The sequence below is a fragment of the Bufo gargarizans genome, chromosome 4 (genome assembly GCF_014858855.1).
Source record: "Bufo gargarizans isolate SCDJY-AF-19 chromosome 4, ASM1485885v1, whole genome shotgun sequence".
NCBI lineage: Eukaryota > Metazoa > Chordata > Amphibia > Anura > Bufonidae > Bufo > Bufo gargarizans.
This window is the reverse complement of record NC_058083.1, coordinates 184,770,753-184,784,330: the sequence shown is the minus strand read 5'-3', so window position 1 is coordinate 184,784,330 and position 13,578 is coordinate 184,770,753. Positions and strand designations below refer to the sequence as shown.

Genomic DNA, 13,578 nt, shown 5'->3' with positions numbered 1-13,578 from the left:
AGGAGGAGGAGCAAAAAGAGCAGGCTTTGAGGGGGACTTTAAACTTTTTGGGGGATCCCTGGTGTTGTCCGTGGCTGGGGGGAGGAGACCAAGGACGACATTCTCCTGGACAATGTGCAGGAGCCGAGGCTGGCAGAATGCAGCATTTCCAGGCCTTGCTGCGAGAGATGCTGCATTCTGCTGTTGCGGGCGCTGGCAGAGGAATTTCCACCCACAGTGAAACAAGTATGGGTACCAATCCTATCACGCCTGCAAGAAGGGGGCGGTTTGAAGATGTGTTGGTCACTTTACAGATGAGATCATTCTTGCAGCCAACCCATTGACAGACGCCCTCCGGATCCAGCCTCAGGGAACGCCTAGACCGTCAGGTGTCCGACTACATCAGGTTAACGGCCGATGTGGACTCTCTGAGAAGCGAGGAACCCCTGGACTACTAAGTGTGCAGGCTTGATCTGTGGCCAGAGCTGGCACAATTTGCTGTGGAACTGTTGGCTTGGCCCTCGTCGAGTGTCCTGTCCGAAAGGACATTCAGCTCAGGAGGGGGGGGATCGTGACCGATATGCGCACTCGTCTCTAAAAATTAATGAGGCATGGATCTCGGAGGAATTCAACACCTGTGACGACCACATGTAATTGAATTTCCTCATGCCAGCCCACACATATCCGCCACTGCCCAGAACAAAGAATGGTTCTTGTCTTATGTATATACAACGGCATAAAAGGCCTTTTCTGTCAGGTGAATGTCTAATTTTGGGGGCCTGTACTGGCCGGCAGTAAAATTTTTAGCCAGTGACCTCCTAATGTACCTCCAGCCACATAATCACAAGTTCTTTTCTGTCAGCTGAATGCCTAATTTTTGGGGCATGTACTCCTGTGGCCTAAAATAACATTTCTCTAGGCTCCAGCATGGCACATTTTTAAGAGTTTCCCTTTAAGACGCATAAAAGGCCTTTTCTGTCAGGTGAATGTCTAATTTTTGGGGCCTGTACTGGCCGACAGTAAAAATTTTGGCCAGTGACCTCCTAATGTACCTCCAGCCACATAATCACAAGTTCTTTTCTGTCATCTGAATGCCTAATTTTTGGGGCCTGTACTCCTGTGGCCTAAAATAACATTTCTCTAGGCTCCAGCATGGCACATTTTTAATAGTTTCCCTTTAAGATGCATTAAAATGGCCCCTGATTAAAATACATACTTCTATTAAGTATTTGGTGGCTGCAAATATGACCTAAAGGTTTTTCAGGTTTGCCTGCCATTAAATTGAATGGGGCCAGCAATTCGTGAACCGTCCCGGCCAATGTTCATCCATCACTATTAATAACCACTCTGTTTTCTATCACTGAGCAAGTTACTTACCCACATACAGACATTTTCTCCCAGTCCGAGCATTCTCATTTTTTATTTACTAACCTTTCATGCAGTACAGTGACAAATGCTTTGGAGAAGTCCAGATATACGACATCCATTAATTCGCCGCTGTCAAGTCTAGAACTTACCTCTTCATAGAAACTGATTAAATAGTTTGACATGAGCGATCCCTCATGAAGCCATGCTGATATGGCGTTATTTGCTTATTTTCATACTCCAAGATAGCATCTCTTAGAAAACCTTCAAACTGTTTACCTACGACAGATGTTAAACTTACTGGCCTATAGTTTCCGGGCTCTGTTTTTGGACCCCTTTTGATGATTGGCACCACATTTGTTATGCACCAATCCTGTTGAACACTCCCTTTCAGTATAGAGTCCTTAAATATCAGAACTAAGGGTCTGGCCATGACATTACTTAATTATTTTAGGATACGGGGTATATGCCATCTGGTCCTGGCGATTTGTCTATTTTAATGTTTTTAAGATGCCGCTGTACTTCTTCCTGGGTCAGACAGTGCACTTATAATAGGGAATTTACATTTACATTCTGCATTTCATCTGACAGTTAATTTTCCTCAGTGAATACAGTGGAGAAAAAATATTTATTAGCTTTGCTTTCTCCTCATCGCTCTGTGCAACTCCCCCCTCATTACTCTGTAGAGGGCTGACACCTTCAGATTTATACTTTTTACAATTTATAGAAATGAAGAACATTTTAGGGTTAGTTAAATGCTTTCTTTTTGTCATTTATTGCTTTCTTTACATTTATTTTTATCCACATTGGTTTTTATCTTGTTCCTTAACCTTTTATTCCCATAAGGTATGTACCTCTCACAATTAGATTTTAGGATACTTTAAAAAAAATCCCATTGTGTAGCTGTATTTTTTTTGGAGGACTTTGTTCCAGTTTGTTAGGCCTATGGCCTCTCTTAGTTGGCTAAATTTAGCTTTTTTGAAGTTCGGTATTTTATTTTCTTCCCTGAGGAAACACTCATTTGAATGACAATTAGAAGGTTATTACTTTATGGTCACTATTTCCCAGGTGTCCCCCAACCTGCACATCTGTTGTTCTGTAAGGTCTATTGGTTAATACTAAGTCCAGTATGGCTGTCCCTCTAGTCGGGTCCTGAACCAGTTGGGAAAGGTAATTATCTTTGGTTATTGCCAAGAACCTGTTTTCTTTATGAGATATACAGGTTTCAGTTTCCCAGTCTATATCTGGGTAGTTGAAGTCCCCCATAATAATGACCTCATTATGATCTGCCGCCTCGTCTATCTCGTTTAGTAGAAGATTTTATGTGGACTCTGGTATATTAGGTGGACTGTGGATGGCAATATAGTTGAATGCAGTAGGGCACTTTCCTTCTCTGGCCGGTGCATAAGTACCTTATATGTCTAGCATTAATTAATGCTTAGAGCATCAGATCACTATGTACTCGGAGGATGGCTTGGGTGGCCACCTGGGCATCAGCCCACTGGGAAATTTCCCTGTAGTGTCTTTGGCCAGTCCGCTCCTGATCCAGAAGGTCTCCCTCTGATTGATATAACCCACTTGGTCTCCTCCCCCCTATGTATGGCAAAGTAATTCACTACCCTGAAATTTCAACCCCATGGAGATTGTTTTAATACTTCAGGATACCACACGGCCATGGCTCGCCTTGCTGACATTCAGCAGCGACATCTCTTGCACATCAGACGTCTGAACTTCACCTTGTATATACTTAAGTACTATTTTCTGCAATTCTATTAATTGACTTCCAAGATAAGATAATAACAGTTACAGAAGATAATTACTTATCATGATTAGAATAGTTATATGTGAGGAGATGTGGGGGTGCCAACCCACACAATAATTATTTGTAATATGGCATCATCTAGAAATAATATAAGGTAATTTATCTGCTTACACTTTATAACTAGAGATGAGCGAAGTATTGGAAAATTCGATTCAGCTGCTTCACCGAAGTTTACAAAAAATTCAAATTACTTTGTCACAAAGCACATTTTTTTTGTAAGTAGTGGGTGCAATAACAGGGAATGGCTATTGCACTGCTCCTCATCATTGTACCCTTAGCTGATCGCGGCATCTGACAGTAATGGGGGGGGGGGGGGGGCGAGTAACTTGGAGGCACGTTCTCTATGCAGAAATATAAAAGTGTATCCCTGATATTGTTTAAGGCTTCTTTCACACTTGCGGCCTGATCTTGGGCAGGCTGTGTCGGCAAAGAACAACCTATGAGATCTCTCTGGATCACTACATGTTACCACAATGCCCGCTAGCTCCATTGACTATAATGGGATCTGGCGGAAATCGTCTCCAGAGAACAGTCTGCAAGTGTGAAACTAGCTTAATAATTCTTTAAGATGCTCAGGTCCTCTTTAAAGTGGGGCAAATGGATGCAGGGTGCATTCACATGATCGTAGTGTTTTGCAGTCCACAAATTACGGATCCGCAAAACATGTGCGTTCCGCAATTTGCGGACTGCACATCGCTGGCACTGTGTTAAAAATGCCTATTCTTCTCCACGATTGCAGACAAAAATAGGACATGCTCTATCTTTTTTGCGGGGCTGCGGAACGGAACTACGGATGTGGACAGTACACAGTGTGCTGTCCACATCTTTTGAAATGAATGGGTCCGCACTCCTTTGGTAAAATTGCGGAAAGGGTGCAGACCCGTTCATACGGTTGTATGAATGAGCCCTTATTCAAATAGTAAAGCTTTGTTTGTGCCATTTTATTTATTGCCTTGTTTGCCATATGCTACAGCATTATCCTAAAGCCCTTACAGACCTCTAGAATGGCAGTATTCTTTAAGTTTTTCAGTCTTTTAATTTCTAATTATTCTTGTTCATTTCCAGGATATTTTTCAGTGAATAATTTTAAATATAAAGTACTGGAGCTTCCCTACAAAGGGGGCAAACTCAGTTTATTATTAGCTCTCACCGCAGAAAATGTAGACATCGAAGACTTGGAGAAAAATCTGACAGCACCAATAGTTAAAGACTGGAACAGCAATATGAAGGAAGAACTTGTTGAAATCAGCCTGCCCAGGTAGGCTTTTTATTTTACAGGAAAGATGTAAAGGAAAATAGTGGTCTTCTAAGGGGTGGTCCTCAAAGAACATGGTCAGTATGCCTAATATATGGCATAACAGAAAATCTGTCACAGGAAATCTGGTCTGGATTAAGGGGTTGTCCTTTCAAAGCGGTGGTCTTTTGGAGAGGTTTCTCTGTAGTTGTATGCATATTTGCATGTCTTGAGTGCTGTGCTGGACACTTGGCCAATGACTGTGTCTAAACAGCCAAACGCAAAAGATGGAAATATCAATATGTCAATACCACCAAAACATATAACTAGTTGTAACTTGTCACAGTGCGGTTCACTGTGACAGTTGTGGCCGTGTAGGCTGGCTGCATGCTCTCTCGCATACTGGCTGCAGGCTGACACCTGTGTGTTCTGGTTGCTTGGGGCTGCGTGCTGGCTGCAGTGTTGTGTGTGAACTGTTGCCTGTGTTTGTGTCTCCCCACGTCCATATCTTTGTGGCTCCTGTCACCGGTGCCATGCAGGCGGGCTGCATGCACTTTGTGTACAGGCTGTGGCATTCCCATGTTTGCTGGTTCTGTGATGCATACTGGCTGTGGCCTTGAGTGTGAACAGGGTCTGAATATGGATGCAGTGTGTGGTTCTGTCACTCCTTGTTGTGTAGGCTGGCTGCCTGTAACCTCATCCTGGCTACAGTTTCTTGTGTATGCTGGCTGTTTAAGCTTGCTGGCTGCAGCATTCTGTGACTGGTGTGAACTGAAACTTGTATAGTTGTTTTGTGCCTCTGGTTTCTCCTGGTTCTGGTGGGGTTAACATTCCCTGGTCTGGGCCTGCTTCCCTGCTCCACTGCTTCTGATCCTGTCTGTTTTATGCATAGTCTGGCTGTACTGTCTGCTTCTGTTCCTGTCCTGTGTATGTCCTGCCTTCGTGAGAGGGTTCCTGTGTTCTCTGGAGGGAGGACACCTAGTCTGTGTGCAGCTCTGCCTGTGACCGCCACGCTTACATTCCGCATGGGGTCCAGGTATCTGCTTGTGTGCTGTGTTCCGTTTGTCTTGTCTTATCCATGTCCTGAGTATGTTAGTGTTCCAGTCCTTCTGTTGTCTGGTCCATTGGTGCTTACACCAGCATGGTTCCATGCAGATAGTGGCTAATTGTACCGGGACCTTCCTGGAAGTGTGACCAGTGAGCCCCTCGGCCAAGTTCATTCCCAACATTGGCTCTGTGAAGAACGGGACTCACTGGCCCTCTGGGGTTTGCCTCTAGTCTACCGGTGCACTTGGTTCTGTAGTAGAATTACAGCTATTGCCTAACCTGCTTATCTTTTACTGTCATGTTCATTTATTACATTTATAATAAAGTAATAAGCGCTTTAATCAGCAAGTTCCAAAAAGCTGTGTTCCGTTTGCTTATTCCCATATGGTCACATCATTGTGTACGTTATCCCTGTACCGTGACATCGCTGTGTGTATTATCCCTGTGCTGTAGATGGACCAATCATGAGCTTTTTGGAACTTGCTGATTAAAGCGCTTATTGTAAAGTAGGGGCCCTCACTTGTCTGCGAATATAAAAGTAAAATTAGATTGGGAGCCTTAATAGAACACATTTGGGGGGATTTATAAAGTTCTGCACTCCAGAATTCTAACCTCAAAATTTGCAAAAAAGGGCTTTTGCGGGATGGCATACAAACTGGAGTACCATCTCTAGACATATTTAAAGATTTCTTGCAAATTATGGCAATGTATTGACTTCAATAATTCCCCTCATGATAAATTCTCTCCATTATGTGTACAACTCTGAAAAATGGTTTGGCTCTTTTAATGGCATTGAGCAAGAATAGAGGGTGGACCTATAAATGGAAACTTACTTACCTGCTTCCTTGCGCGGGCCCTCTGTTCCTTATGACTTGCAATGTTCTGCTGCACTCCCTCGCTTTTTTGACACCACCTGCAGCTACAGTAATCACCAGCCGCAGTAGTGACTGGTAACCCTTACGTTATGACAAATAGTCACATCATGCAAGGGGAGAAGGGGCAGAGAGCCAGTGCTGGGAAGCAGGTAAGTAAGCTTCCCTTTACAGGTCCAGCCAAGTGGGTGACCAGTAGAGGGAAGCTTAATGCACAACCCCTTTAAGACAATGTCTAATAAATATAAAACTAGCGTCACGTTCCGGAGGACCAGGCAGACCTCCGGAACGGCATGCAAACAGGACATAGGCAGATAACAGACCAGGAACCAACAGAATACTTTATTATAAATGTAATAAATGAACATGACAGTAAAAGATAAGCAGGTTAGGCAATAGCTGTAATTCTACTACAGAACCAAGTGCACCGGTAGACTAGAGGCAAACCCCAGAGGGCCAGTGAGTCCCGTTCTTCACAGAGCCAATGTTGGGAATGAACTTGGCCGAGGGGCTCACTGGTCACACCTCCAGGAAGGTCCCGGTACACTTAGCCACTATCTGCATGGAACCATGCTGGTGTAAGCACCAGCGGACCAGACAACAGAAGGACTGGAACACTAACAAACTTAGGACATAGATAAGACAAGACAAACGGAACACAGCACATAGTCCTCGTACATCGCCAGGTAGGTTTCGATGTCGTCTGCGGTGGTCATCTTAGGAATCCCGGCACAAACTGCTTTCCAGGCATCGTGGACGCTAGGATAGGACTATTCTATTAGAGGCCAGCTGTTCTGTTCCACAAAATATGGAATGCACATGGATGTCATTTGTATTTTTTGCAGACCGCAAAATACATACGGTCATGTGCACGAGGCCTAACTGTAATCAGTTTGAATTTTACCCTAGGTCCATTACAGATGTGCAGCATTTATCCAAGGTTTTCGATACTGTATAGTCTTCCATTGATATATACTGTAAGTCTCCATAATGTGTGTGGCTTAAAGAGTATGTTCACCACTGGATATCATGTTTAATTACAGATGTAATCTAAATAGAAAGACGGGGAATACATCCTGTAATGCTCCAGAGCTGCATTCACAATTCTGCAGATTTTTGGAAACAGTCAACAAGTCTGTTGACAGTCTCATATCTGGCAGTTTAGCAGAACTCCTATAATGCAATGCATTTGTCAGAACTTTTAGATGTGACACTGATACGAAATTTTGTAGATAAGTGATCTGTTAAAATACCCTGTACGTTTTCTGTGCTTTGCAGGTTTAAAATAGAACATAAAGTTGATTTAAAGAAATCTCTGCTTCATCTGAACATAACCGATGTCTTCAATCCAAGCTGCAATCTCTCAGGAATAACAGGTGACATCAAAACCTTTAATTCTGCTGCCAATCTAATATAATCAGAGCATCGTGCAACAATTACATGTCATTACACATAACATTTACTAAATAAAGTATTTTTAAAACGCCAAATGGCAGCTGAGGAAAATACAGAAAAAACAGGGTATACAGACGAGATTTGAAGTTGCAGGTACATTTCATCAGATGGTGTGCTGATTCCTGGGGAATGATGCACCAAGATGAGTAAAAATCATAACGGACCGGACTGACCTCCAATTTTTGCTAGGTAGAAACATGAACACTTTTACCTCTACTAGTGCGAGCACCCAATAATTATTTCCAACTTTGCAGGGAGGGTGTTAAGAGTGTCATTTCAAACAGCTTATCTCTAATGGAAAAATAATGACATAAATGATTGATATCATTGCCTGAAAGTGTTTTTCACTGTAAAAATCATCTCAAGTTGAGCCATTTTGCTGTCTATTGCTCATACTCAGAAAAAATTTGTCTCCATTTGGATTACAGGAGGTAGATGGGTTACCTGCCTGTGTATGCCTGCTGCCCAGATTCAGGGGTGTACATAGAAAGCACTGGGCCCCATATCAGGAATCTAAATTGGGCCCCCCATGTCCCATTAGGAGCCCCTCCCACTACCCATTACTGGCCAGTATATACAGTAGTGTACTGATATGATATGTGAGGTATAAATTACAGCTCGTACCTCACATATCAGTACACTGCTATGTATCATGTACCATGTATCCAACACACTTCATCTATTACACCTCATACCTCACATATCAGTACACTGCTGTATATACCATGTATCCAACACACTTCATCTATTACACCTCATGCCTCACATATCAGTACACTGCTGTATATACCATGTATCCAACACACTTCATCTATTACACCTCATACCTCACATATCAGTACACTGCTGTATATGCTATATATCGCAACACACTTCATCTATTACACCTCATACCTCACATATCAGTACACTGCTGTATATACTATGTGTCTCAACACACTTCATCTATTACACCTCATACCTCACATATCAGTGTCTGTGAAGGTTCTCATTTATCCAAACGAGGTGTAAAAATGGAGAAGCCAAGCTTGAATAGAGGTGGGGGGGTTAGACATCTATTGTCTGCCACATACAATGCGGTCTTGACACCTTTTTCTGCAAAGTCTTTATCACCTACTGACTCCAATTAGGATAATGGAATCAACACCTTTGACCCAATGCTGGGTATAATTACCAGATGTGGATTCAGTTACATATTTATTCCCAGAATTTTTGTACAGTCACTCAGAATTGAGAAAGCTCGTTGGAAGAACGAGTGAAACGTTTTCAAGAAATCTACAGTACGTCCAGTTGCCTTGATTTATTCTTTACAGATATATACTCACATATCAGTACACTGCTGTATATACTATGTATCTCAACACACTTCATCTATTACGCCTCATACCTCACATATCAGTACACTGCTGTATATACTATGTGTCTCAACACACTTCATCTATTACACCTCATACCTCACATATCAGTACACTGCTGTATATACTATGTGTCTCAACACACATCATCTATTACACCTCATACCTCACATATCAGTACACTGCTGTATATGCTATATATCTTAACACATTGCATCTATTATACCTAGAGATGAGCGAATCAAAGTTGATCAAGTGGAATGTAATTCGAATTTCAGGAAAAATTTGATTCGCACCGAATCCGAATTTTCTCAATTAACCAATCACATTTTTTAAAATGGCTGCTGCACGTGTCAGGACATGGAGCAAGGAACTCTGGGAACGAGGGATCACCCACAATGCCATGCATGCAGTCAATCAGCAGTCAGCAAGCCCCTGTGATGTCATAGCCCTATTTATAGCCTCAGCCATCTTGGATTCAGCCATTTTCCAGTGTACTTAATGCAGGGAGAGACATCAGCAGGCGCTAGGGACAGTGCTAGGAAAGACTTTTGAAACTTTCATTTTGCTGTATAGAAGTTCAGGGAAAGGATCGGGAGGAATTATTCTACAGTATTGAAGCAGAACAGGGTTCAGTAGGGGAGTTTACAGCCTGGGTAATAGGAACAATCTTATTACACCTTGCTGCACTAACTGCAGATCTAAATTGCCATTTTACAGCTCTGTAATTCCAGCAAACCGTTCTTGTTATTGGGGTGCAAGTGCTGTTTGATACAGCCATTAACAGGGTTTATTACAATGAAATATTTCTACATATCATTTGTCCTTGTAAGGTGCAGTTATATGTTCTAAAGCATTTTTGGCTTGTATTAGTGGGAAAAAAGGGCTTATTAGCCGTTGTGTGGTAAAATGAGAAAATGAAAGCCCTTTTTAGTAGCACAAAAATAAATATTATTTGCCGTGCAGCGGTGCAGTTATATGTTCTAAAGCCCTTTTTGGCGTATATTAGTGACAAAAAAAAAATATATTATTTGCCGCTCAGCGGTGAAGTTATATGTTCTAAAGCCTTTTGTGGCGTGTATAAGTGGAAATAAATAAGGGCCTATTTGCCGTTTAGCGGTGCAGTTATGTTCTAAAGCCCTTTTTGGCGTTTATTAGTGGCAAAAATATATATTATTTGCCGTTCAGCGGTGCAGTTATATGTTCTAAAGCCTTTTTTGGCATGTATTAGTGGCACAACATTTTGTTGTATGGTGAAGTGAGAAAATTACAGCCCCTTTTGGCGTGTTTTAGTGGAAAAAATATATATATTTGCTGTTCAGCGGTGCAGTTATATGTTCTAAAGTCCTTTTTGGAGTGTATTAGTGGAAAAAATGGCTTATTAGCCGTTGTGTGGTGAAGTGAGAAAATTACTGAATTTTTTGGGGTGTTTTAATTTCCTTTTTATTTATTTATTTGATCTAACAGTATGTCAGACAGAGAAGTGCCAGGCCCTGCACAGGGGAGTGGCAGAGGCCTAAAGGTTTCTGGCGCAGTCACAGGTTGAAGCAGGGTAAGGGGGCGTGGCAGTAGGAGTCACAGCGAGAGGCCTGACCTCCCGGTGTCATCTAGCGGTTGTGTCTTGACCAGCAACCCAGCGGTTCTTGAATGGTTGACTCGGTCATCAACTTCATCCCAAGTGACATCAGACACCCCCAGCCAAGAGATGGTGGGTTCGTTAGACACAACCCTTAGTTGGCATGGCCGGGGAGCAGTCCCTGTGCCCTCACCTGTCCTCAACCTGCCTCTGTCCTTTTCTGTTCCTGCAGCCAGAGAAGTATTATATGCTGTGGGCTCAGCTCCACTATACAGCGAGGACGAGATACTAGAGGACAGTCAGCAGCTACTGGTCAGCGAAGATGTGGAGGAGAAATCTGCAGCTTCCTCCAGTAGGTGGGCAAGTAGTAATGAGGAGAGTCCCGTGGGAGCTGGTGTTGCGAGCGATCAGGCTCCTGACCCAGAGACCGTTGAGGAGGACATCAGTGACGTACAGACAGTACTCGATGATGATGATGTAGCTGATCGCACTTGGGAGCCGGGTGAATCAGGGGCTTCATCATCATCGGGAGAAGAGGGTGGCAGCTTTCCTGAGAGGCAGTGGCGAAGCCAGCAAGTCGCTAGCATGGCTGGGAGTCAGCAGGGTGGCAGCAGTGGGAGGCCGGGAGCCAAACGTGCTCGGGGGAGACCACCCGCTTCGCAGGAGCTTACCTGCCTGAAAAGTAGTGTGCAGGGGTTCACAAAAGCAGCGGCGGTAGCAGTCAGTCAGTTCGGAGTGTTGGGGGTAAAATCACCTACCCGGCGGTGTGGCAGTTTTTTGTTAAGGTTAACATGGCCATTTGTAGAATCTGTGGGCAGAAGGTGAAGTGTGGCCAGAGTGGAGGCCACGTTTTTTTGTCAGCCGCCAGGACTACGGGATGCACGTCATTCCACTGCTTCATGTCCTGGAACAGATGCAGTGTCACCATAAAGTGGCCTGGGAGAACCGTGGCTCCGATGTGGTGGTCCAGCCTGCCGCAGCAACCGCTGCATCACCCAGCGGCATGTACCCAATTTCAGGCAGTCAAGGCTCCACCACCTCAGCTGAAGAGAGGTGTCTGTCCTTCCCATCATCTGCTGGTCCTGATGCTCCTGTTCCTCCTCCTTGTCAGTCATTCCATCAGCAATTGATCACCGAAGCGATTGCCAAGAGACAACAGTATGCGTGCGCTCTGAATGTGCTCCTGGCCAAGTTGCTGGTGCTGCAGTCCCTCCCTTTCCAAGTGGTGGACTCTGCACCTTTCAGAGAACTGATGGCTTGTGCCGAGCCAAGGTGGACAGTCCCAAGCCATCATTTCTTTGCCAAAAAGGCAGTACCAGCCCTGCACAAGTATCTAGAACAGAAGGTGGGCCAGTCCTTGAGCCTGCCGGTGTCTGCCAAAGTGCACGGCAGCACTGACTACGGTCAGGGACAATACATGTCCTTTACAGCCCTCTGGGTGAATGTGGTTCCTGTACAGCCACACCAGCAACTTGGCCAGGTGGCGCCGCATCCGCCTCCACGTTCTCACGCCGTTGGTCCTGCGACAATGTCCGCCTCTTCCTCCTCATCCTCCACCATGTCCTCAGCCTCCACTGCATGGACAATTTACAGTGCCCCTCCAGCATACAACATGTGCAAGGCATGGCAGTGTCACTCTGTTCTGCACCTCGTTTGCCTGGGCGAACAGAGTCACACAGGGGAGGAACTGCTCAGTGTCCTTCATCAAGAAATCGAATCCTGGCTTTCTCCACGACAACTCAAAATTGGAACCATGGTGACCGACAACGAGAAGAACATGGTGTCGTCACTGTGTCAAGGAGGGCTGAGCCATGCACCCTGCATGGTACACGTGTTCAATCTGGTTGTCAAGAGATTCATGAAGTCTTCCACCTATATGCAAGACATCCTAAAAAAAGCACACCCTCTTTGAGCTGCAGCGGCAGAACGGCATCCACCAACATAGGCTGATATGCAACGTTTCCACCTGTTGGAATTCCAACCTCCATATGTTAGACCGACTATATGAACAGAGAAAGGCCATAAACAATTTCTTGATGATCCAAGTGGACAGTAGTACTCCCCTGTGTAACTTCAATGTCAGCCGGTGGCAGCTCATGCGTGACACCTGCCGTTTGCTCAGGCCCTTTGAGGAGGCCACGTTTTTTGTCAGTCGCCAGGACTACGGGATGAAGATCATTCCACTGCTTCATGTCCTGGAACAGATGCTGTTAAATCTGGCTGGTCAGGGGAATGGAGACGTGGCGCCTAGATCTCACGGCCACATGAGCCCTGTGGGGTCTGAACTGGAGGAGGAGGAGGACATTGGAGCACAAGCAATGTGTAGCAAAATGGGTAGTGACAGGAGAGGAGGAGCAGCCAGAGGAGCTACAGGGCGAGGAGGAAGATGAGGCAGAGGACCCAGACACACCGTGGCAGTATGAAGTGGAGATGGAGGCAGGGAGTCCTTCTGAATCACTTGCACAAATGGCCCTGTGCATGCTCACCTGCTTGCGTAGTGACAGACAAATTGTCACTATTCAAAAGAGGGATAACTTCTGGCTCTCCACCTTTTTGGACCCTCGCTACCAGTCCAAAATGGGGGCCTTTTTTATACCTTCTGAGAGGGAGGACAATCTGAACTACTAAACTACTATAGAGACATCCTATGTAGTCAGTTGGCCGCTGCCTATCCACGCCATCGTCCATCCTCTCGCAGGTCTGAATGGGGAGGGGGGGGGGGCGACAACTCTGCGCTCACGGCTCACATTGGCTGCTGTAGCAGGGTGGAGGGGTAGGAGCAGTTCCAGCTTCATCAGCAGCAACTTGAGTCTAGAGTCGCTGATGAGCAGCTTTCTTCACCTACCTAGTGAAGAAACTACTCACCAGCAGCA

General features: G+C 44.8%; 1 protein-coding gene across 2 annotated transcripts in view; it reads left to right on the top strand.

The window, feature by feature from the left end:
• Nucleotides 1-13,578, top strand: part of SERPINI2 (serpin family I member 2) — an 85,172-nt gene that overhangs the window by 53,244 nt on the left and 18,350 nt on the right. For both annotated transcript variants that reach the window (XM_044291943.1, XM_044291942.1), the window contains exons 5-6: nucleotides 4,232-4,424; nucleotides 7,598-7,695. In XM_044291943.1, coding sequence (XP_044147878.1) covers nucleotides 4,232-4,424; nucleotides 7,598-7,695 — 291 coding nt within the window. The remainder of the gene's footprint in view (nucleotides 1-4,231; nucleotides 4,425-7,597; nucleotides 7,696-13,578) is intronic.